Here is a 24,726-nt window from a genome sequence, read left to right as displayed (position 1 = left end):
GGCATCGTAGGCGTCCCGTGGGTTATTATGAGCACCACATCCCGTTCTGGGCATCGCACCCCATCAGAGGAGGGCTGCAGCACCTCCCCTACGAATACAGGCTGGGGGAGCTGGGCTTATTCAGCCTGGAGAAAAGAAGGCTGCAGGGTGACCCCATTGCAGCCTTCAGTACCTAAAGGGAGCCTACAAACAGGAGGGGAGGCAACTCTGTGAAAGGGGAGATGACAGCAGGACAAGGGGAGATGGTTTGAAGTTGAGGGAGGGAAGATTTAGGTTGGATGTCAGGGGGAAGTTCTGTACTATGAGAGTGGTGAGGTGCTGGAACAGCTGCCCAGCGAGGCTGTGGATGCCCCGTCCATCCCTGGAAGTATTCAAGGCCAGGTTGGATGGGGCCCTAGGCAGCCTGGGCTGCTATGAAACGTGGAGGTTGGTGGTCCTGCATGTGGCAGGGGGTTGGAGCTTCATCATCCTTGAGGTCCCTTCCAACCCTGGCCATTCCGTAATCCCTTTATAGACACTGGACCCCCACTGTGGGTTTCCCAACCTAATGTAGGCATCACACCCCATTCTGGGCATGGCATACTGGTGAGGGCATTGCATCTCATCACAGGCCCTGCACCCCGACATGGTCTTCGCACCTTGACACGGGCATTGCAGCCGATGGTGGGCATCACATCCCTTTGGACCACTGCACCCCAATACTGGCATTGCAGTCCATGCAACTGCAGCCACCCCATCCCCTGCGGGCTGGCGGCTCTGCCAGTCCCACCCACTGCCAGGAGGAAAACAAACTGGTTCTCTGGTGCCCCACCTGCTGCCCGAACGTTACCGCTGGAAATGGGCATGGCCCTTATTACCACGCTGTTGACAAATGCTCATAATAACGAGCTGCTCATTAGCCCTGAGGATTTCTGGTGGAGGAGAGAGCCTGGGATTTGCCCTTGGGTATCAATTGAGAGGAGAAAAAAAAAATCCTAGAGAATTAACTTGTGAAGGGAAAGTGTTAAACCCAGAGAGCTGGGGAGGCTGAGAAGAAGCCAGGCCTGTGACGGGTGCCAGCCTGGGCTGTTCCCCAGGCACTGTGCCATGCCCCCCCAACTCAGTGCCCCCCGACCCCAGGGAGCAGAGGCGCAGTTATATACACACAGCTTTATTCAGGCAGCTCATGGCACACCACATGTGCTGAACACTGACACGATCCGAACACACATATAAAAAAACACATACTATAAGGTTAGTTTTCCTTGTCGTGGCGGGGGGGGGGGGTCGCTACTTGCAGCAGCTGCACTTGGCAGAGGGGGGCCCTTTGCAGACACAGCCCTGTGCACACTTGGCACATCCTGCAGGGCAGCAGGAGCAGCAGCCTGGGGAGAAAAGAGACACATTTTGGGGTGAGGGAATGATCTGGGATGCTGGGTTCCCATCACCCCCCTCCCCGCACTGATGCTGTGATGGCTGGGCATCATCCCCAGCCTCATTTGGCAATGTCTCCTCCCTCCTTGGGTACCTCTCCCAGGCACCCTCACCCATGCAGACCCCCAAGCACCCTCCCACCCACTCTGAGTGTGTCTGGAGCAGACAGAAGGCAAGCAAAGAGCATCGCAGTGTTGGTTCCCCCCTGCCTGGCATCAATGAGTGCTGAGCCTCGGGAATATCTGGACTTGGGGTTATGCTTATCACAGAGTCAACCTCCCATCCTCTGAGGACCGAAAGAAAAAGAGAATGAGCAAAGTGATATCTGGGAAAGGGATTCCTGAGCCTGATTTGATGTGATGTGAGTGGAGATGCGTAGTGGAAAAAAAAAACCAACACTGAGTGTTTCTGATCTCCAAGGGGGATGGGAGCTGCCTCACCTTTTTTGCACGATGTGCATTTGCAGTTTTTACATTTGCAGTTGTCTCCGCACGTGCAGGTGCCGCCTGAAAGCGAGAGGAAATGAGGATAAAAGGGGAAAAAAGGCCGAGCTCCCCCACCCCAGGCGTCCCCGCTGCAGCAGCAGCCCGCAGCCCCGCAGGGATGCTGCAGCCCCGGCAGGGCTTACCGGTGGCACACGGGCAGTCCTGGGAGTCCATGACGCGGCTGCTGGACGTCAGTGCAGAGGCTGGAGCTTCACGCTGCCCGAGCCGCCGCTATTTATCCACGGCGGGAGAGAGGAGTGCAAAACCTCCGCCCCCCTCCCGCTCGCAGCCTGCGCACGGCTCTGCCCGCTGCCGCCCCGGGCGCTGCTGATTCACCGCTCCCGTCCCTGTGGGTGACGATGCGTTGGGTCACCGCCACCCCGGGACGGACGGGCGGATGGACGGATACACAGATATACACGCATCGGCGTGCTTGCAGAGAACGGGCAGCTCATCACACCGCCGTCCCGTCCCCGCCCTGAACCTCCTATGCTAAAACTGCGGGGCGTTTGGAGGAGGACGTGAGCCCGGCACACCGGCACAGCCCCCTCCCCCATGACCGCCCCACGTCCCCACCGCCCTCACTGCCAGCGGCCGCACCGACGGACCCGACCGGCCCTGCCGGAGCCCGCAGCCCTCCGGCACCCCGCCGTCGTGCCCCCACTCTACCCCCCCTCCCGCTCCGATTAATTTCCGCACACAATTAGCAGGGAGGAGGGTAGCGGGGAGTCGCGGCGCTGCCATCGGTTTGGCCAACTTTGCCGGCAGCTTCGCACGCCCACTCGAAAGAGCCGCGGGGACGCGGGTTGGGAGGTGCCGAAGGGATGATGTCTGTGTTCTGTTTTCTTTGTGAAACGAAAGCAATTCGGCGTGCAGGGAGGTACTGCCTCGTGGCCAGAAGGCTTTGCCAGCCGTGGAGCATCCTCCCACACACGATGTGCTGCGTGCAGCCCCTTTTTGCCCCCATCCCCAAAAGCCCCTACTGCTGCTCCAGGCCCCGGTGTTTTCCCCTCCAAACATCCCATTCCCTGGAGCATGGCTAATGCGCATCCCTGAGACCACCACACACGGCACCAGCACCCAGCATCGCCTGCACTTTGAGGGTGACAGATGTGAGCCATGAGGCTGAGGATGTGCCCGTGCCGCAGCCCTCAGTGGCCATGCTGGGAACTTGCCGTGCTTTGGGGTTTTATCCAGGCTCGGCTCTTGGCTGCAGAGCCTTGCTGCTGCATTGGAGGCAACGCTAATCCAGCTAAACCGCGGGACCAGGAGTGTTTTACCACCCATCTGCCTGGGCACGTTGGGAGCTGGTTGGGTGACCAAGCAGGGAATGGTGCCAGCAGCTGAGCCAGGCGCTGGTGGGAAATGTGCAGAAAGCCCACAGGAGGCAGAGCCCACGGGTTTGCACTTCGTCCCAACCACCCAGCTGTGCACCACCGTTGGGCAGATGCTTGTCCCCATGTCCCCACCGCACATGACAAGCCAATGAGGTGCCAAATCACAGTGCAAAACTGGGACCCATGTGCCAAGGCTGCTTGTGTGGGATGCTTGGATGCAGCCCCAGCCGTGCCCCAAGCACCTCCTGGGGGAGCAGTGCTGGAATAGCCTCAGGTGATGCTCTCCAGCCGTCACATGAGTGTCATGCTGCTGTGTCACCGCAGTCAGGCTTTGTGTCCTGCAGGGTGATCACAACTGCTCAGGAAAACACAGCCATGCCCAGGAACACGTGCATGACTGGCACTCATCACCTGCATCACCCCAAGTGCCAGGGCTGTCAGCACCTGCCTGCTGTGCAGGGATGTCATTGGGAAGCTCTGTGAGCTGGTGGCATCTCCTGGAGGAGTGCGGAGGTGGGAGCTAGCATGTGACTCTGTTTCTTCCTGTCTGCTCCCAGCTTGGCCACAAGCCCTATCCCTGCTTTGCATGAGGGAAGGGAGGGGAAATCCCAGTCCCAGAGAGCAGCAGCGGAGCCGTGCAGGTGCTCTGCAAGCTGGTGTCACCGTCCCCATGATGTGCACCTGTGTCACCTGGCAGCAGGTGGCTCTGACTGGTGGGAAGGTGACACGGTGGGCAGGTGATCATCCAGCAGCAGGTGATGTTCTGGGATGTGCTGCAGGTGACAACCACTGTGTGCCAGGTCCTGCTGGAGGACCTGCTGCTGGAGGACCTTCCTGTGTCCCACGGTGTCACCTGGTACAGTGAGGGGCTCCTCTAGCCAAGTGCCACAGCTCAGAGTGGTGGGAACCGTGGGCTGGGCAATGGAAGTGGGGAGGGCATGGCACGGAGGACCCTGGGAGCATCCCAGTGCTCAGAGAAACCAAGGGGCACGAGCACCCCCAGCCAACACACCCTACCCACCAAGCAGTGCAGGCTGGCAGACCTGCTTTTTGCAGGGATCACGTCGCTGTTCAGAGGCGACAAAGCGCCGTGCAGGGAAAGGAAGGGAAATAAGTGCTGACGCTGTGCCGTGTTGCTGGCAGGGGGTGAATCAGCCCCGAACGTGCTGAGCATCTGAGGCCGATTGAGGTGGCATCGTGCAGCACGGACGGCCCATCGGTGCCCGGCTGCAGGCAGGGCGCGGTGCGGGCTGTGCCTTCCTCGATGCGGGGAGCGCAGCCCTCGGGGGGCTCTGCGGGGCTCCCACCCGCTGCCCAAGGGGCGGCTCCGTGCGGGTTTTCATTAAGGACGAATTGCACGACGTGCAGGAACGTGACGCTTTCCCAACTCCGCAGCGGGCTTTGATGTGGGCTGCTGCCATCCGCGTTGCAAGGCGCGGGGCCGTGACTCAAAGCGCCCGACGGCTCCTTTCCACTCGCAGCCTGTTTGTTATCTGCGGGACCTCTCCCTCGGAAAAAAACAAAACACAAAACAAACCACGTAGGGTGGGCAGCGATTTGCTAATGAGTTGTTCGTAACGAACAAACGGAGCTGCACCACGCGCTGGTGCGGCCCTGCACCCCCCGCTGGTGTGGCCCTGCACCCCCCGTGTGCCCCGAGTGTCGCCCCCGGCGCTCCGGTGGGTTTCGGGGCGGGCGGTGTCCGCTCGGGCGCGCCCAGAGATGAAAGGGCCGCTCCGTCTCATCCCGAAACTCTCATAAATGTGAATGGAGATTACTTCAAGGTGTAACGAGGGCAGAATTGCGGCCCCTCAGGGCAGCGAGGGGCGAGGACTGAGAAATAAAGGGACCCGTGAGAGCCGAGCTGCTCGCGCAGTGCTGCCGGCAGGACCGCGTTGTGCCCTGCTTCGTTCGGCGGCTTTGGGAGTCTCGGCATCACCGTAACTCATCGCCGTGACGGTGGCACTGCGACGCCCTACCCGTGTACAGCCCGGATTTTCTTTTTTCCCTTCCTTTCATGTCTTTCGGGTTCCCACAGACTTCAAACTCACCTGCACCAACAGCGAGCCGCCTCCCCTGCTGGAACGTGACCTGAAGTTTCCAAGTATCGTTACCTTGGGCATATTTCTTTCTTCTTCTTTTTTTTTTTTTTTTTTTTTTTTTTCCCCTTTCCCACTTGCTAATTTTCGGAATTAGAAGCCAAGGCAGAGCGGTGAGCAGCGCCGCGGGACACTGAGCAGACACTTGTCTGAGCTTGCACAACACCAAGTCCTCAGTGTGAGCACGGGGAATAAAAGGATGTGATGCTCTTCTCGATGTCTTCACAGCCAGAAACCGTGCAAGCAGTGGCCCTGGTCTGATGTCTGCAGAAACAGCTCACATCTGCTGGGTTTGGGGAGTTAGTGGCTCTCCCATCCCCAATCCCTCAACTCTATTCCCAACCCCTATTTCCATTCCCAGTCCCCATCCTCAATCCCTACTCTCCATCCCCAATCCCTATCCCTCAATCCCCAATCCCTCTCTCCATCCCCAACCCCCATTCTCAATCTCCACCCCTCAATCCCCCACCCCAACTCCCATCCCCACCCCCACCCCTTACCTCCCTTATACGACTTCTGACGTTGATTTTTGCCAGCATCTCCCCCAGCCACCCACTGCTCACTATCTGAGCAGGTTTAACACATTGCCAGGGCGCATCAGGCAAGAGGCTTCGGTCAGACAGGGACACGGTGGATTTCGAGCTATTTTTGAAGCCTTTGCCAGCAGTCAGCTCCTGGGTGGGCAGCGATGCTTGCCGTGCTGCTGCAGCCAGCTCCTTGCACTGCCTTTGCCTACTGAGCCAGCAAACCATGCCAGCTGTGTTTTGGGCAGGCTGAGCTCCCCCAGGAGAGCCGGATCCCTGGAACCGATGGGTGCTGGCTGAGAACACAGCAGAGGAGGCTCTTGTCTCTGTACAACTCACCAAGATTTTATTTTAAATAAACGAGCTGTATGTTTTGAAGGGACTGCTCTGCTGTCTGCAGCCATGCTTTGGAAGCTAGGGGAAATGAATGCTGAAATGGCCCCCGTGGCACCGTGCTCCCAGCAGTTCTGCCACCAGGCCCTTCCTGATGCTGGGAAGGATGGACGCGATGCAGCCCAACACACAGCAGGGAGGCAGCAGGGCTGTGGGCGGCCCTTCCCATCCAGCTGTACGGCACACAGATGTCCTTGGCTTTCCTCTCTCATGTCTTGGCTGAAGACATGGGCCTGCTGCTGTTTCTGGTGTCAGAGCTGTTCCTTACAGGCAGCTCAGCGGGAAGCAGATGGTACAGATGATGGTGTGACTGCTCCACTGCCCCCCACATCCCTAACTGCTCCCCCAGCTGCCCTCCAGGCCCCTAATTACCTCAACAGCCCCCTACATCCCGACCCCCTAGCTGCTCCCCAAACCCTTAATTGATCCCCCAACTGCTCTCCAAACTCCCAATCAGCCCCCAGCTGACCCCAAACTCCTAACTGTTCCCCTAGCTGCCCCACAACCCCTAATTACCTCCTAACTACCCCCGTATTTGTCCCCCATGTCCCCTAACTGATCCCCAAATACATAACTGACACCCTAGCTACCACATAAGCTCCTAATCACCTCCTCAATTGCTCCCCTAGCTGCCCCCCAAACCCCTAATTACTCCCTAATTACCCCTTGTGACCCCTAATTGACCCCCAAACCCCCCAACTGACCCCTTAGCTGCCCCCCAAACCCTAATTACTCTCCTAATCACTCTCCTAATTACTCCCCTAATTCCCCCCACCTCCCCTGACCCCCAAACCTCCCAACCACCCCTCTAGTGCCCCCCAACCCTAATCACTCCCTAATTAACCCCGACCTCCCCTAACTGATCCCCAGCACCTCCAACCGACCCCCTTAGCAGCCCCCAAACCCCTGATTACTCCCCTAATTACCCCCCACCTCCCCTAACTGACCCCCAAACTCCCCAACCGACCCCCTAGCTGCCTCCCGACCCTAATTACTCTCCAAATTACTCCCCTAATTACCCCCCACCTCACCTAACTGATCCCCAGCACCTCCAACCGACCCCCTTAGCAGACCCAAACCCCCATTACTCCCCTAATTACCCCCGCATCCCCCCCCATCCGGTTCCCGGCCCCGCCCCGTGACGCGGTGTCGTTGCGGGCGGTTCCGCTGGTTCCCGTGGCCGCCATGCTGGTGCCGGTGTTCACGCTGAAGCTGAGCCACAAGCTGCAGCCCCGCACGGTGGCGCTGGGCCGGTTCGACGGCGCGCACCCGTGCCTGGCGGCCGCCACGCAGGCGGGGAAGGTAACGGCGCGGCGCGGCGCGGGATCCCCGCCCGGCACGGCGGCCCCCGTGTGACGCGCCGCCCGTGTCCCGCAGGTCCTCGTTCACAGCCCTCACAGCCCCGCTCCGAGGACGGGCGGCAGCCGCTCGGCTCCCAGCGGCCTGGACGCTCACGTGTCGCTGCTCAGCGTCAATCAGGCCGTGACGTGCCTGGCGGCCGGGCCGCTCCGAACCGCGCTGCGACGGGATTGCCTGCTGGTGGGCAGCGGCACGCATCTGCTGGCGTACGACGTGCACCTCAACTCAGACCTGTTCTACCGAGAGGCGAGTTGCTGTGCTGGGGAGGGCTGGGTTAGAGCGTCCCGAGGGAAGGCGTGGAGGAGCTGCGAGGGGTCTGAGCGCGGCGCTGTGGGAGTGAACGGGGTGGGTGAGTGCGGGGGACGGCTGGTGGCTCTGCAGCCCTGCGGTGGCTGTGGGGAGGGGGTGTCAGCCTCTGCTCCCTGGTGGCAGCGATGGGGTGAGGGCCAGGTCGGGTGCTGGGACTCGCAAAGAGCAGCGCTGTGCTGGCAGGGAGGGGGAGTCCGCATCCCCAGGGCGGTTCCAGGAACACACAGACCTGGTCTGCGTGTTGGTGCTGCGTGTTGGTGCTGGGCTGATGGTTGGACCTCAGGATCTCAGAGGTCTTTCCAGCCTCAGTGACCGCGTGATGCAAAGGTTAAAAACAAAATATACAGCTGAGCATGTGAGAGAGCCAGCCCTCACCACGTGTAACACAGCACCCGGCAGGACAGGATGTTCTGATGGGCGTTTGGGGCTCAGCTCAACTGGTGGGACTGTGACAGTCTAAGCTATCAGTGCGCACGTCCTGCGGAGTGCTAGCATTTGTGGAATAGCAGAGAGCAGCAGGAACTGCCAGGGAACCGGAGACTGCTGGGAGAAACTTGAGGAGGCCTTGGGTTCATGCAACAGTACAACTTCTCCATTAGAGCATCAGTCTGCTGCCACACGTGCACGTGTCATAACAACGCAGTTCTCTGACTTAGAGCTTCTGCCCTAACCAGGCTGCTGGCCAGACTTCACGTGTCATGTTGTTATTCTGTTATTATCCTTATTAGCCCCTTCCCAGATCGGTGCTCTCTCATCGTGTCCTTGCCATCCCTCTGCTGTAAGCAGCCCCATGATGTGAGAGAGATGTGCATGCATGGAGGTGTGGTTGTGCATCCCCAGCACTGCTGGGAAGGAAGCATGGTGATGTTTTCATGTCTGCATTCTGATGCCTCACACTCGGTTTTGTTCCTTTAATGATCCTCCGTAGGTTTCAGATGGAGCCAACGCAATTGTTCTTGGAAAGCTGGGGGATATACCATCTCCTCTCGCTATTATTGGTGGCAACTGTGCCCTGCAAGGCTTTGACTATGAAGGAAATGACCTCTTTTGGACGGTAGGGTTACACATAACGCTTTGGCTTCATTGAAAGTCCCTTTTGATGGCATGAATTGCCATGTTGGGTGTTTGGGTTTTTTTTAATACAATAAATAATAATTTGGTTGTTGAACAGCTTTCTTATTTCATTTCAGAGCTTAAACTGTGTTTTGACCTGTGTTCGTTGCATCAAATGGTGCTTGAATGTCAACTGCATTCACTGCACTGGGGATAATAACAGTGGTTCACCCTCTGACCGCTTTCCTCAATACTGAAGACAGCCTTTCTCATTTTAGGTTACAGGAGACAACGTTCGGTCCCTAGCACTGTGCGACTTCGATGGCGATGGCAAAGCTGAGGTTTGTTTGTAGCCATGTATATGTGAATTCAGCTGATTTCATGGTATTGCAGTGAAGGGGAGATTAGCGAGTGCACCTGGCTTAGGTGATCAGCAGAGGGATCCTGATGAGGAAGCTGTCCCTTTTCCAGGCTGCAGCCTGGCAGAAGCACACACAGTGGCTCAATCCACGTTCATGGAGCTGCACTGCTCTCTGGTGCTGCTTGGATTGAGGGAAATGAGGCATCTTTGGGTCTTGGCACTGGTAGTGCCTTGCCTTGGTGAGTGCGTGGCCAGCTGTCGTGGGCCGTGCTCTTATGTCCGTGTACCACACCAGAAGTACAGGAGAAATGTAATGTCTCTTATCATTGCTCACAAGGCACCTGCGTTGTGATAGGGAATGAGAAGATGGAAGACCTGATAAAGAGCCAGTGTCTTCTTTGCTCACCCGTTTTGGGCTCAAACTGGATGTAACCCATGGAATGGGTCCAGAGGAGGCCACTAGGATGATCAGAGGGCTGGGGCACCTCTCCTATGAAGAAAGGTTGAGGGAACTGGGCTTGTTTAGCTTGGAGAAGACTCCAAGGACACCTCTATGTGGCCTTCCAGTAGGGAAGGGAGCATATAAATGGGGGGGAACGGCTGTTTACATGGGTAGACAGTGACAGGACAAGGGGGAATGGTTTTAAACTGAGACAGGGGAGGTTTAGGTTGGATATGAGGAGGAAGTTTTTCCCCCAGAGGGTGGTGAGGCACTGGCACAGGTTGCCCAAGGAGGCTGTGGATGCCCCATCCCTGCAGGCATTCAAGGCCAGGCTGGATGTGGCTCTAGACAGCCTGGGCTGCTGGTTGGTGACCTGCACACAGCAGGGGGTTGGAACTGGATGAGCACTGTGCTCCTTTGCAGCCCAGGCCATTCTGTGGTTCTGTGAATTTGCCCTTGCTTTGCAGTAGGGCAGCCACCCTTGTAGGAGGATTGGTGACACTTCGATGTGTGGTTCAGTGGTTTTGAGTTTCTGTGTTATTTTTGCAGCTTCTTGTTGGCTCTGAAGATTTTGACATCCGAGTGTTTAAAGAAGATGTGATCGTGGCAGAAATGTCAGAAACAGAGGTAAATTACTTGCAGCTAATATTTATTGTAATTGTGGGTGGAACTCAAAACACTGTGTACTGCTGTGTACAGCTGCTCTGGTTACTCTGGTTTAAATGCATTGTGTAGGTAAATAGTTACCTACTTGGCACTGTGTCTGTCCTTCCAGAGTTGCAAAAGTCAGAGTTTAACGACGCCTTTGATAACACTTGGATGAGGTTTCTGACATGTTTGTTTACAAACCTTTAACTGACCTGCCTGGAAATCAGGGCCCTGGCCAAAGGGCTGTGTGTTCCTGGCAGGGCCCTGTGGCTGACACACTGCCTTCTGCGTTACAGGACGTCCTCTGCTGCAGTTCTCGAATTCATTGTCTCTGTGATGAAGTTGCTTGTCTCGAGTGTGTCCACATGGGGGATGGCAGGGTGGAAAGAATCTCCATTGCACACAAGTTGTATAAACAGGGCTGTGCCTCGGTAGCATCTGCATTAAGAGCTTTGTCCTTGAAAAACTGAGGTCTCCCTGCTGCCCAAGTTAGGACTGGAAGGCTTAGTTAGCTATTAAACTGCTTACAGAGAGTCTTAAGGAGCAGTACAGGCTGTTTTCCAGGAAAGGAAGCTGTTACTGCTGGTAGGATTAGAGCCAGGCATTGTAAGCAGTATGTTCTGCTCTCTGATAACCAATCTGGGGTTGTGTTGTGATTCCTAGTTAAGGGAAGGGAGCAGTCTGTGGCTCTCACGTGCTGTTTGTTTCCAGATCTACGGTCAAATTGCTTTAAGTTCATGCCTGCACAGCCTTAAGGCCTACTGCAGTCTTTCTGCTCTAGTTTGGAAGGATGCAGCTTCACCAAACCTAAAGGCAGGGGACAACAGCTGTGTGCATTGTGCTCCTTTTAGAAGACTTGAGTAGTTTGCCTTCTCGGTGTTTAATTCTGTTGGAACAGATCACAAAGGTTGCTGTGATTTGTGATAAATGGGTGCTTTGGGTGGACAGGGAGTTCTGCTGTGTGGGTGGGTTCTGCTCTGTCTGGGGTCTCTGTCCTCCCAGGGAGTTCAGGATTTGGAGGGTGGTGTTACATGGGAAAGGCTTTGGAGAAGAAGGGCAAAGGGTTTGAAAACAGTGTTCTATAGCAAGAAATCCAGGAGCGTGCTCAGCTGAGATGAATTTGGCTTACCTGTGTCTTTCGTGGCTGTGTGCAGATAACTGTGCAGGACTGAGTCATGGGCGCCAGGACTCCCATGAGGGATGCTGTGCGTGCCTTAAACCTGACCCCAGGGTGCTCGTGTACATGGTGGTGATGAGTGGTTCCTTCCCAGTAGACTGGGATGGATTCACTGGAAATCTTCACAGTGGGAAGGTCTGGGTTCTGTGTGAAGGATTGAACTGAAGGACTGAGCTGCTTTGTACAGGAGAGCGGGCGGCTGCTCGCGTCTGTTCCTCCAGCACTGAGTTGTGCAGTGTTTGTGCATGGAGAAGGGCTGCAGTCCAAGCACTGAGAGGCCTTGCTCAGTGAGGAGCTGTGGGGTAATGTGTCTTAAAAGGAGTGAGAAACACTCTGGGCTGTGACTCTCAGGTCTTTCCCTGGAGCCGTTACTGAGGTAATGCCTGGCCTGCTGTTCTGATTGTCTTCCAGCAGAAGCCAACTGTGGGAGCTGTTAATTTTTATCGTGCTGATCTCGGGCAGAGCTTTTCTACCAATAATATCTCTAGGGTTTTCCCAGCCCGTGTAATGTTGAACTCCTTTGCATCCTCAGGTCCTGAAGCTCCAGGGAGCGCTGTGTGTGGGGAGCAGTTTTTGGGTGTTAGCACCAGAGACCACAAGAATCCTCTGAGCAGTTGTGCTGCTGTTTGTGGTAATAAATACTTGGTCAAAACACAGTTTGAGGGCAGTTCTGCAAGCTTTGTTGAATTGTGCGTTAACACAGACAGCACAGCTTGTGTGAGGAAACCCTGCAAGGCTTTTGGTGGGGTTAAACTGAGCTCTAAACACAGTTCCTTTGGTGTTTTGTGCTCCACACAGTGGTCTTGATTACAGCTAGCTTCCAATGGAGTGCGGTTCATGTGGAGGCTGTGTGTAGGCTGCTCTTGGGGGTACAGAAGTTGGTGTGTTCTCACTGCTGTGTTCTCTCTATCTCTCCCTTCCCTCTCCAAGACTGTGACTGCCCTCAGCCCCATGTATGGCAGTCGCTTTGGCTATGCTCTTTCCAATGGCACGGTGGGAGTGTATGACAGGACGTCCCGCTACTGGAGGATTAAGGTCAGTCCTGCCTTGCAGCATCAGCACTGAGAGCTTGAAGCCTCCAGGGGAGCTGGTAGCTGATCTCTGCTTGTTGATGCTGCCCAAACTCCGTAGACGGTTTGACATTTTCTACTGAGCATAGTTTGTATGTCATGTAATTATGTAATTGATGTAATTACCGTATTACAAAACAAACCCGTTTTTATAGATCCAAGCAAAATCAACAGTATGTCAGTTCCTTCAGTTCTTTTGGGATTGTTGGCGATGACTTAACGCTGCTAAAACCATATGCTTAGCGATGCTCCAGCTTTGTGGGGTCACTCAGCAACCAGAGGTCCAGCAGAAAAATGTGAGTTTGTTGTTGGGAAATGCCTCTGGCTGTGTTGTTAAACCAACAGATTGTTTTCCAGGCACTGAATGTGTCTTACATCGTATGTGTTCAAAGCTAATTTTTCCTTTCTGTAGACTCATTCTCCAGGGTCTTGCATGTGTCAGGTTAGAAGGTGCACCCAAGCGTAGTTTGTGCTGTTTTCTGTCCTCAGTCTAAGAACCATGCGATGAGCATCCATGCATTTGACCTGAATTCTGATGGTGTGTGTGAGCTGATCACCGGCTGGTCCAATGGGAAGGTGAGTGTGTGCTGCAGGGAGCGAGGAGCTGTGGGTCTGCAAGCTGTGTTTGAACCAGGCCGCTAAATGGTCTTAAGTAGAGCAGACAGAATATTAAAGGCTGCTGAGGAGCTGTCGTGGTAAACCTAGTTTGCCTGGGGAGTCCTTGCCAGAGAAAACCTTCCTCTGCTTAGTTCAGAGTGAATTGCTAAGGTGTGGTAAGCTGTTTCTATGGTAGCAAAGATCACATGCAACATCCTAGAGCTCTCCCGTGTCTCTTTTCAGCTTTGTCTTGAGTGCATGGTAATCATCTTCTGCTGTGTTTCCTGAATGTTCTCCAGCTGCAGGGGACGAGTGGTTATGGGAGAGGGCAGCGGCGTCGGTCCTGGCTGTGGCAGGATTAGTGTAAATCCATCAGTGTCATTTAATCTGATGTCGAGGCGTTCCACGCAGCTCAGTCTGGGCTCTTAAGCCTGCTGCTTGGTGTTCCCCTTGCCAAAAATGGCTGTTCTGGTTGCCAATTCTCTCTTGGACGCAGCTTGCCAATTTTTTTTTTTTTGGTAAATCTGCTTTCATAGCACCTCTCATTACTCTCATTAGCCTAGGGGAATTTAATTAACTTTGTATCAAGCTGGCAGCCTAGAGCCCGGGTATGTTGCAACTTCTGTTGGACTAGGTGTCTAATATTGCTAAAGTGAGCACCCTTCCTCTGTACGCCTTTTGCTCTTTCAGCTGCAGGCCCTCCCCCATCTGTTGGCCTGAAGCAGCTCCCAGCTCTTGGAAACAGCACTGCTGGGTGCTGTGCTTTGGCACAGATGTGCTGTGCAGAGCTGAGCCCCCTGCTCCATCCTCTTCCCTTCAAAGATAACTAAAAGTTGTTCATCAGTGCAGGACAGCAGCTTAGCCAAAAAGCTGTGCATACTGCATTGAGGCTACGTCCAGTCTGCATCCATCATCACTGCATCCACGTGTGCACAGCCTTCCCTGTGTCGGCGTGTGGTCCCCTTTTCTTCCTTCCTGCTGTTTGTAGCTGCATCTCTGAAGAGCAGTTCCTTTCACCTGAACCTGTCGACAGGTCGCTTCCTGATAATGTATCTTCCATCTGTGGCCCTGTGCTCAGCAGGACTGCAGCTCCACGAGTGGTGAACGCCACCACGATGTGTGTTTTGGAGCTGGCTGTTCTGTTCATGTCCCTCATCTCTGTGCTGCTCCAGGTTGATGCACGCAGTGACCGAACCGGGGAGGTCATCTTTAAGGACAACTTTGCTTCCTCGATTGCAGGAGTGGTGGAAGGGGATTACAGGATGGATGGGAGCACGCAGTTAATCTGCTGTTCGGTTGATGGTGAAGGTAGGAGGGCTGGTTGAAACACCAGTTCTGCACGCAGCAGTGTCAGGCGTATCGTGTCGTCTCAGATGAGCTAACCTCTGATTCTGTTCTGTAAGCGTTTCTGTGTGCCAGATTCCCTTGGCTTTGTGAGAAGTGAAGGGAATTTTGCGTTAGGCTATCTGCTAACGGGATTCAGATATTGCCTTCTCTGTGCTAATCAGTGTGTATGTCGTTATGATCCAAGATGCCACCAAAATCCATTTGCCTAAATGACAAAGTCCTATCCTAAAAGTGCAAAGAGAAATATACTCAGTAAAGACTGTGGTTCTTCAGGCAACAGCATGAAGGACGAATATATGGGAGGTCTTTTTTTTGTGTGTGATTCTTTGGCTATTTAACAGTCACTAAAGGGGGGCAGAGAAGTAAAAGAACGTATATGTATTTTGGTTTTGTGAGTAGTTATTGTATTAGAAATGTTGGGTGTTAACAGCCCTTTGTTTCCTGGAAAATGCTCTTCTGAGACTGCAGAGCTGCTGGTTTTATCCACCAGACTTTCAATAAGTGACACCTGCTTGCTGTGAATGGAAACAGATATGACCATAGATACTTAAATTAGCTCAGTTTGAGTTTATGGGGCTGTGTGATGGCTCCAGGAGAGACACTGGTGTGATGATCCAGCTGCTTGGCTGCAGTGGCCTGAGACAAACAGGTCTAGCACAACCCGTTGGGAACAAAAGCCTGTCCTGTGCAATGGCACAGTGTTTTGCTGTCTGTCTTAATCTCAGGCTGCTGGGAAGTGCTTCACTTGGGATTCAGCACTTCAGCCCCATCCCAAGCCTTTCCAAGGGGCTGCATGCAGTTGAGAAGGTCTCTTGTCCTCGTTGGGCTGTGTGTGTAAGTGTCAGATCTGTGTGTGTTCGTTCTGTGCAGTGCGGGGTTATCTGCCGGGAGGTGAGGAGATGAAGGGAAACCTGATGGATACGTGTGCAGAGCAGGACGTGATCCGAGAACTCAGTCAAAAGAAACAAAACCTGCTGCTGGAGTTAAGAAATTATGAGGAAAACGCAAAGGTACCACTTATGCGGCGTGTGGGGCCAAGCCCTGGCTTCCCATTGCTATAAAGGTGGGAGGAGGTCGTGGGGCAGTCTGGACAAGTCAGAGCTGTAGCTTGTAATCTGCAGTGAGACTGTCTGCTTGGGATTCCTGCTTGTGCCTTGTGCAAGTGCAGAGCGTGCTTTTCTTATTTAATAAGTCATATTCTCCTCGCCTTGTCTGCCTGCTGGAGCAGTTAAACAGAATGGGCTTTGGTTCAGCACGAAATTGTCTGAAAATTGTAATTTTCAAAGCCTGAGCCAACCTGGGAGTCAGAGGGGCTATGTGAGAGCACTGCCAGGGTGTAGGTGTGCTTCCACCTCCACGGGGAAGGCACAGAGCGCTTTGCAAAGCAGTGTGAGGAACAAGCAGGCTCACGTTGAAAGAGTAAAAGAGCACAGTGGCAAAAACACAGAGTTGTGCTTACAATTGAAAACGCATGTCTTTTAGCTTGCTAGAATAAAAATGGTGAAAATGGAGATTGTGTTCCTGAAGGGTTTTGTGCTCTGGAACAGGCTGAGCTGAGCCCGCAGCTGAAGGAAGCTGATGGGCAGAGAGGTGTGATTCCAGCCAACACCCAGCTGCAGACCTCCCTGTCGGTTAACCTGGGCTCTGACAGCCAGTCTGCTCACGTGGAGCTGTGCATCTCCACCACCAATGGTGAGCCGCAGTCTGCAACCACCACCACCACTGATCTCCATGTAAATTCATGCAAACGTTTAGTTATATTTAGCTGATGCTTTGCCTGTCTCCCCTTCGCTGTCTGTAATTTCCCCTTTGTGGCTGCTTTCCTTCCACGGTTTTGAGTCAAGCTGTGCTCCTTTGATGGGTTTTGGGAGAGAGGAGTTGGGTGGGATTTGTTTCTCATTGTGTTTTGTTTTCCAAGGCAGTTAACACTTAGCTTGGATGAAATGATTGTTGGGGATCCCTGCAGCACTCTTTGTGTTGACTGTAAGCATTAATGAAGAGTGCTGTTGTTCCCCAGTGAAAACAAAGTGCCCACCACTAAGTGCAACCATCTGTAGGGAGGGATAAACATCCATAACAGCATTTTTGTTATAAAAAGCAACCAGCCAATTAAACCCAGCCCACTAAGGCAGCAGCAGAGCACCTGTCCCAGAAATTCACGGCCAATCTTGCATGCCTGTGGGTGGGTTATGCAGTATGCAGGTAAACGGGATGTGGGGAGTGCTGCAGCCTGGAGCTCCAGCTCCTGCACCATGTTGGTGCAGGCATTGTGTGAATGCAGCTGGGCCTCGGCTTGGGGCAGGAACCAAGCAGAATCAGCAAAGTCGCCCAGCACCAGGCACACAGAGGGTGCAGGCAGTTCCAGGTGTAGTGCTGCTCATCTGGAGCACGTTCACAGTTCAGGAGAGCTGCTTGTGCTTAACTCTGAAGAACATGGTGGCTAACATGACAGCTGTTCATTGAGAAACTGTTTTTTCTCCTTGTTGCTAAGACACAATCATCCGTGCTGTGCTGATCTTTGCTGAGGGCATATTTGAAGGAGAGAGCCACGTGCTGCATCCCGGCCTCCAGAACCTCTCAAGCTGCATTCGGGTTCCCCTCACTCCACCCAAAGATGTCCCTGTGGATTTGCACATCAAAGCCTTTGTGGGTTATGGGAACAGGTGAGGTTTGTGCTGTGAACTCTGTTGGTCTCCACAGCTTGCTGTGTGTGACAGCAAACACTGGAGATGTGGCTCCACACTTGTCCCACTGGAACGGTACCATTAATTCCCCCATGCCTCAATTCTCTCATTGCTGGAATATCCTCTTGTACATGCTGTTATCCTGTGCTGCTGGGCTCTTCTTCAGGCACTCATAGGGTCCTGCTGTGCTCCAGCTCTGCTTTCTAGGAGCAGTGAGTGGTTCTTGTCCAGGGCATGCATTGCTGTGGATCTGCCTCTTAAGGCCTGGATGCTGGCAGCTCTGCCCATGGTACATGAGCAAACCTGGAGGCACTGTGCCATCTTTCAGACCACAGAGTGACCCTGAGCCTGACTTTGGGGCTAGTAGGATATGCCTGTTTTCAAGACAACATTTTTCCAGTTTCTTCTTCATATACATCTGTCTTTCTCCCTGCTCACATCTACTGCATCTGGCAGCGTCCCAGGAAGCAGCACCTGAACAGGGAGCTGTGTTTTGAGTGTGAGCCAACCACTGCAGAAAGAATGTATGGAGCTGAATTCCCTTTTTGCTTCCTCTATTCTTTGTTACTGCTTTTAGTAGGACTTTGCCAAAACTGTTAATAAATGATCCAGTTATGTAGCAGAATCTTAAATGTAAGCATGTATTTTGTTGGAAGGATTACGGAAAATGTAGGCAATGGGGAGGAATCATTCCGCCTCATACAGGGATGTGTTAAGCCTGGAATTTCCAATTCCCACAGCTTCCAGCTGTTTACCAGTGTTAAGCAGTTGATTCTATCACTGGGAGCTGCTGATGTTAATGCTCAGCCACAAGAGACCCAGCAGCTCTTGTAGGAGTTGAGTCTCTGTGATGTTAGTAACCATCCTTCCTTTTGGATTCTTCCAGCACACAGTTCTACGTATTTGAGCTGACCAAACAGCTCCCCCGCTTTTCAATGTATGCCCTGAGCAGCCCGGACTCGGCCATGGAGCCGCTGAGCTTTGTGAGCTGTGCAACGAATGAGAGGCCGCAAAGGGTGAGTGATTGCTCTGCTGCCTGCTGCCTGGTCCTGCTGATACACAGCACACGGAGGGATGGCAGTTAGCTTGAGATTTCCAAGAGGAAATATTATTATGTGCTCCCAGCCTTTGGAGTTTTGCAGAGAATAGGATAGAGGCAACGTGGTGCCCAGAGGATGGCTCAGGTAGCTGGCAAGTGAGCAGTGGAGCTGCAGTGTAGGTTCTGCAAGGTCTGAATTGTGAGATGGCAGTGATGAGAGCCCATCTGCTCCCACGTAACTGCGGGGCTCTGTCGTGCCTGCATGACTTTTCCCATGTTAAGTGGTCAAGGCAAAAAAAAAAAAAAAAAAAAAGCAAAGCAAGATTGAGGGAAAATTTCCTTTAAATTCTTATGGTGGAATGCAGCTTTGCTTCCTAGCTTTCCCCTGTCTCTGGGCCTTATTGTACTTTTTGGTCTTTGGTCTCCTATTGTCAGATTTGATTTTCTTGCAAAGATTCTACTTTGGAGCAGGGAGCCAAATGCTCCCATCTCAACAAGTTCCCAGCATTGATATGAGAGATGAATTGGAGTGAATGGAGCTCCCAAGATAACCTGAACGGAGCCCTGGTGTCATGTGCACATGTAGGGCCATTGCATGGCTCTCCAGACTTCGCACACAGCTGATGGCTGATGCTCTTTGTTTTATTTTTTGCAAGATTATTATGTGGCTGAATCAGAGCTTCTTGCTACCAGAGGATGCGGAGTTTCAGAGCGCTCCCTTTCAGGTTTGCTTCACTTCCCTTCGTAATGCAGGCCAGCTCCTCATCAAAATCAAGCCTGGTGGCGAGGTGAGTAACTTCAGAGACAAGGGGAGTGCCCATGTTGTTACACACCGCTGAATCTTAAGGGTGGTTCCAACGTGGGGCTGTGAGAATGAAGGAGGACTGAACAGGCAGAGGAAGTACTCGAGTTTTGGGGGTGTCTTTTGGCAGTTGGAGTCTGTGTTGCTGCTAGTGCGCAAAATTCCAGTGCCAGTCAACAAAGCGAATTGTTGAGGCTACAAAAGAGTAGGAAGGCATTTGTTCCACATGGAGTGGTTCCACGGGGCTGCAGTTTGAAACACAGAGGCTGCCCATAAATTCTGTGCTGTCCTTGTATGCACAAATTCCCCTTTACCCCACACCTCAGTAAAAACCCCTTTGAAATCAGGGTTATCTCCAGTAAGCCTTGGAGCTTGTCCTTGCAGCAGTCTTGTCTCTTAGAATGAATTGCTTTGAGCCTAAGCAGCTGTTCTCCAGGCAGCCCTGCTGAGTTGTTCTGGGAGATATTTTGGCATGGAAGAGCATGTAAGTGCTTCCTTGTCCTTTCTGACAGATCTCTATCAGCACGGATGATATTGATTTAGCTGGTGACATCATCCAGTCCATGGCCTCCTTTCTGGCAATTGAAGATCTGCAGGTGGAAGCAGATTTCCCTGCATACTTTGAGGAGCTGCGGAAAGTGTTGGTAAAGGTGAGAAGGAATTGGGGGGCATTGGTACGAGAGGAAAAAACTAAGGATCTCCAAACTGCTTTTTCTTCATGTAAATCAGCCAGCAGTGACTTGCTAACTATCCTGTGCAAAGGATGAGGGGTACCCTCAACGTTCTGTGTGTTAAATGGAAGAGGGTTTTGGTCCCCAGCAGCTGACTGTTTAGAATAATGTAAATAGGTTGTGTGGGAGACTGAGCTGTGGATTTGGGCCAGGGTGTAAGGTGTGCATCTCATCCTGAGCATCGTTTTGTAGGCTAAAAGGTGCTGCTCCAGCAGCTGGGGGGTGAGGGAAAGGAGGATGGTCCTGGGTTGGTTAAGCTGGAACTTTATTTCTTATTATAGTGGGATGGGGTGTAGCTTAAACAATTCCCAGAGTGCTTGAAGGCCTTTTCTCATGGGTGTTTGCCTTGGCCAGGTGGATGAGCATCACTTGGTGAATCAGCGGCTCACTGCTGACATGGCTGACCACTCCAACCTCATCCGTGTCATGCTGGTTCAGGCAGAAGATGCACGGCTCCTGGGAGACATGTGAGCAGTTGCCACGTTGTGTGTTTTGGGTGTAGGACAGCCAGTGTCTGCTTCTCAGGCAGGAAAAAAAGCACAAAAGCATTTGTGTAGTGGGAGGGATGCCCAGTTACAGTTCTTTGAGCAGGGTGGTACCTTGGCTGGTTCTACCATGAGCTGTCATTGAGCCTTGCCCTGTTTTTTAGGGGGAGGCAAGCCTGGGGGAGGCAAGAGTGCAGGTTTTGGCCTTGAACTGGCCTTGGGAAGGTAAGAGCTTAGAAAGGACGCAGTAAGGGGAGGAGGAACCGAAAGCTGTCTCTGGTAGGTGTACCTTTGATAACACCCAGTCTGAAATGTTCAGTTCCAGGCCCTTCACTGTGCCGTCCTGTGCTCTGCTCATTTCCTGCTAAGGGCAGCAGTAAAGAGGTCTGAATCCTGCTGGCCTGTTTTACTTTCATTGGGGCATGCAGCATCTGCATAAAGAGTCTACCAAGATAGACGTCTCTTTCTTTTTTCCTGTTCAGTAATGAGGCTAACCAGCATGTCTAGACGGCTCTGTGGTGCTGTAGCTGCAGTCATGCAGGTAACCGTGGCAGCCCTACAACTGTGCATTGCTGCAGCTTCCTATGGACAGGCCAGGAGTCGCTGTCATGTCCCCAGAGATTCAGCTCACCGTGCTGATTGTCTCCCCAGGAAAAACATGAAGACGCGGTACGTCGAGCTGTACGATCTGAACAGGGATTTGATCAATCAGTACAAAATTCGTTGCAACAATCACACGGAGCTGTTGAGCAATCTGAAAGCAGTGAATCAAGCCATCCAGAGGGCCGGGCGGCTACGTGGTGAGCGTGTGCGTCTCGGGGGGATGGGAGTCTCCAGCCCCACTGAGGCTGATATCTCAGACACCAGACGGGTTGCTTCAGTGGTAGAAGCGGCCTTTGACTGCCCAGATAGCCAGCTGTTCATGGTGGGGAACGCGACCGGTGTTCTGGGAAGAAAGCTCAAAGCAGTTTTCAGTTCTCTGGGTGGTATGGAACTCAATGGCTTTGTTTCAGTTCTTCATTTATAGCTAGCTCAGTTAAAAAAAAAAATAAAAAAAGAAGAGCTACTGACACAAGCAAAGCCGTCAGTCTTTATTATTACTGCTTCTGTCAGCCTTTGGTGAAGGATGCATTTTGTTGTATATTCATAGCTTTCCCCTTTCAACAAGTCCTTCAAGCTGCCTTGTAGTGGAGCTATGGAAAATGCTTTCAAGAAAGGGCTTTATTTAAAGAAACACTTCACTGTTTGCTTAAAAACGTTCTGAGACCTCTGCGTTTTGAGCCTCATACCTATTTTCAGCACTTCTTTCTCCTTCTAACTGATTTTTTTCTGTTTTTTCACTTCACAGTTGGCAAACCTAAGGCACAGGTGATCGCTGCTTGCCGGGATGCAATAAGAAGCAACAACTTCAACACGCTGTTCAGGATAATGCGTTCAGGGGTCGCATCTTCTTAAAACAACCAGAGAGAGGAACAGCGGTTGTGTAGTGGTGATGTTTCCAGGCTGTAGGACCAAAGCCAACAAGCATCTCATTCATTCCCTGCTCTGCTGTAGGGTGAGGTAATAGCAAAGGTTGGATGTTAGTTAAGGCGTCAGTCCAGAAATGTTATTTCTGCAGGCCAGAGGACAGGAGGCTTCTTGAACGGTGCATCAGATGTAAGTGCAAGGGAGGAATTTATGTAAGGCAGAGGTGTATCTGTGAAGCATTTATTTTTCATACAGTAACTTATTTGTGTATTTTAATATATTTTGTAGTTGGGCATCAGTTTTCCCATTAAAATACAGACCGGTTTGGCTGCTTTTGTTCTGATTTAGTTGGGGTGATGCGTACAGTTGTTTGCTGAAAGATGAAACAAAGGTCTGTGAACGCGCCGTGTTCAGGGTTTGTCTGTCACTGGGTTTGCATTGGAGCTAAGGAACCTGGAGCTGACTGAAATCTCAAACACGGGACCACTAATCTGCTAACTTCAGAATCAAGTTTTTGGAACTTGCTTCCAACTTCTGCAGTCAGCTTGTGCTCCCCAGTTGTGTTATTCTGCATCAGAGAACCCATGATTTCATTGCAGGGATGTGCTGCTGCTTTGGTAAATTGCAGTCCACTGCACCAGAAGCAGCAAAGGGATAACTGCTGGCTTTGCAGCCAGTTGGTTGAAAGCTGCTGGGTTCCAGCGTAGGAAGGTAGGAAGCAGTTGGTTTCATACCTGACACTCCTCACACCCACACTGCAGGGAGCTTTGCTTTCAGCTGCTTGTCCACAGTACTGCTGGATAAAGCTGCAGATGCTGGATGGGCAAGGGTGCATTTCAGGAATGAGGAAAACAGAGTACACGGCCAGGCTTGGTGTGTAACAAAGAGCTAGCAGTATGCAATGGGATCAGGAGGTCTTGATAAATTTCTTGTCCCGTGGCTCAAAACTGTTTATTAGTTGTGGGATCTTTTAAATTGGATTTATGTATTACAATGAAGCTGTAGGTTAGATGTGAAGATAGCGCAGAACCTTTGCCAAAACAAACTTCTCCTAGAAGCTAAAAATACCCTGAACAGGGTGAGGCTGTGTGCCAGGGCTCCCAGCTCCTGCCCCTTCGTCCTGCCTGCTCTGTGGTGTGGGGAGGAGGCAGCCCATCACCTCTGTCAGAGGGGTTCTTGGGCAGCTTCTCAGGGCTGTCAGCTGCACTCACCTCATGGAAGTGCTCTGTCTCTTCCGTGCTAACTCTGAATTAAACCCAGCAGCCTGCTGGTTGCCACAGAGCAGCCACTGGCAATAAGTTGAATGGGAAAATTAATTCTTGTACTGTGTTCTAGCCTCCAGAACAGTCCCTTGCCAGGGCTTCAGCCTTTCAAAATGAAGAATTGAGCTGCCAAATGCGTGGATCTCTGTCACTTCAAATCAGCAGCGGGAGCTCATTTGAATCCTTTAGGAACCTGGTTGTTAGTCAAATCCAGCTTCTTGGTGAGGAGGGTGGTGAGCCACCCATGCTGTTCTAAGCGAGCAAACTGTAAGCCTTGATTATGGAACAGTCTCTTGGCACAAGTCTCAGGCTTTCTGCCACTTGCTGTACTTGTTCCCACTGTTTCCAGCTCTTCTTTTGCTCTTTATGTTCGAAACCTTAATGCTTGCTTGGTAACATTTCTGTAGTCCATTCAGTGATCAGAGAGCCTGTGATCAGAAAGCAGCTTTCCCATCAGCCTAATTTCCAGGGCTGCTCACCAGGCACTTCCAGTCCCAGCTCTGTTTTGCTCTTGGCAGCCTGTCTGCAGTGCTTGTCAGTCTCTGGGTCACAGTCCAGACCTGCGCTGCAGCTGATTTCCTCCAACAACAAGCTTGTCATTTATTTTCCGGTAAAAACAGCTCTCATCTTTGCCAAATGTGAAATCTGCATCCAGGAAGCTGAAGTGATGCACCAAGGCTTGCAGTCGCATGTTGACATAGAGCAGCCCTTGGCTGGCACACAGCAGCAAGTTGACATAAGCACGGTGCCCAGCTGAACCTGCACCAAGAAATCATTGGCCAACAGTCTGTGCTGGGAAGGGTCAGTCCTCCAGGGCTGTTGCATAGTATCCAGCTCTCAGGAAGGGGAGGGGAGTTGTTTACAGCCATTAAACCGCTGGTCAACAACAGAATAACTTCCAAAATCACATGAGAAGAACTGTGTTTGTTGCTGGAGGTTCATGGGAAGGCTGCTTGGAGGGCACTGTGCCTCAGGACTCAGGTTTACTCCATGGTGCGCCATGGCATTCAGCACCTGCCTGGAATTCTGCCCTGCACTGAAGCTGCTTAAAGGCATCTGCCTTCCCCACGGGGTCCCTTTGCACCTGAGCAGCATGCTGCAGCGGTGCCGTGCTGGATCCGTGCCCTCACCAGGGAGCTGCGTACCAGGGATTTTCCATGACCTAATTCAGGTTCTGGTTTGGAGCTGAGCAAACAAAGCAATGGGGACTGACAGCTGGCAACAGGTTACTTCATGTTAGCCACACTTTCTCTAAATCCCAGGGATTGCTCAGCTAATCCTGATGCAGTCCATTCCTTGTGTCAGCACTTATTTCTGTGTTTATGACTGCAGAAATCATTCCCTCAGCTTGGTCTCAAGTTAAGCTGCATCGAATTGCTTCTGTTTCCAGTCCTGTTAACAACCAGATCCTGAGAAACGTGTCATGAAGCACTGGAATAACTCAGCTCTTGGGTAACAGAAGCTGCTGCGCCCTGCATAGAGCAGCAGGCTTCCTGCTCCAGCCACGCGTGTGTCCTCGCAGGGCTGAGCTGGTAACTGGGGCTGTCTTGTACAAAGCTGCTCTCAGCTGCTCATGCTGTGCCATGTTAATCGCTTACCTGCTCCATTCTGTTGTGTTTTTTTTTTAATGCTAACTGCAAAT

General features: G+C 52.5%; 2 protein-coding genes across 2 annotated transcripts; one reads left to right on the top strand and one right to left on the bottom strand.

The window, feature by feature from the left end:
- Positions 1-1,134: 1,134 nt before the first annotated feature.
- LOC122169047 (metallothionein-1) lies at positions 1,135-2,119 on the bottom strand. Its single transcript, XM_042834827.1, has 3 exons — positions 2,042-2,119; positions 1,854-1,919; positions 1,135-1,364 (listed from the first exon to the last, which is right to left on the bottom strand). Exons 1-3 carry the CDS (start codon positions 2,070-2,072, stop codon positions 1,270-1,272), a joined length of 192 nt encoding a protein of 63 aa, XP_042690761.1. The 5' UTR covers positions 2,073-2,119; the 3' UTR covers positions 1,135-1,269.
- Positions 2,120-7,436: 5,317 nt separating this feature from the next.
- Positions 7,437-22,165, top strand: BBS2 (Bardet-Biedl syndrome 2). The gene is made up of 17 exons (XM_042834798.1): positions 7,437-7,553; positions 7,629-7,856; positions 8,848-8,973; positions 9,251-9,313; positions 10,325-10,402; positions 12,531-12,635; positions 13,160-13,246; positions 14,440-14,575; positions 15,485-15,624; positions 16,162-16,306; positions 17,106-17,277; positions 18,185-18,314; positions 18,994-19,125; positions 19,652-19,789; positions 20,225-20,337; positions 21,007-21,155; positions 21,704-22,165. Exons 1-17 carry the CDS (start codon positions 7,437-7,439, stop codon positions 21,808-21,810), a joined length of 2,166 nt encoding a protein of 721 aa, XP_042690732.1. The 3' UTR covers positions 21,811-22,165.
- The last annotated feature ends 2,561 nt before the right edge of the window (positions 22,166-24,726 follow it).

The sequence above is a fragment of the Centrocercus urophasianus genome, unplaced genomic scaffold (assembly GCF_019232065.1).
Source record: "Centrocercus urophasianus isolate 14NV4802_14NV808 unplaced genomic scaffold, USGS_Curo_1.0 seq_49, whole genome shotgun sequence".
Classification (NCBI taxonomy): Eukaryota; Metazoa; Chordata; class Aves; order Galliformes; family Phasianidae; genus Centrocercus; species Centrocercus urophasianus.
Note: the sequence above shows the minus strand (reverse complement) of the source record. Positions and strands in the feature narration are given on the sequence as shown.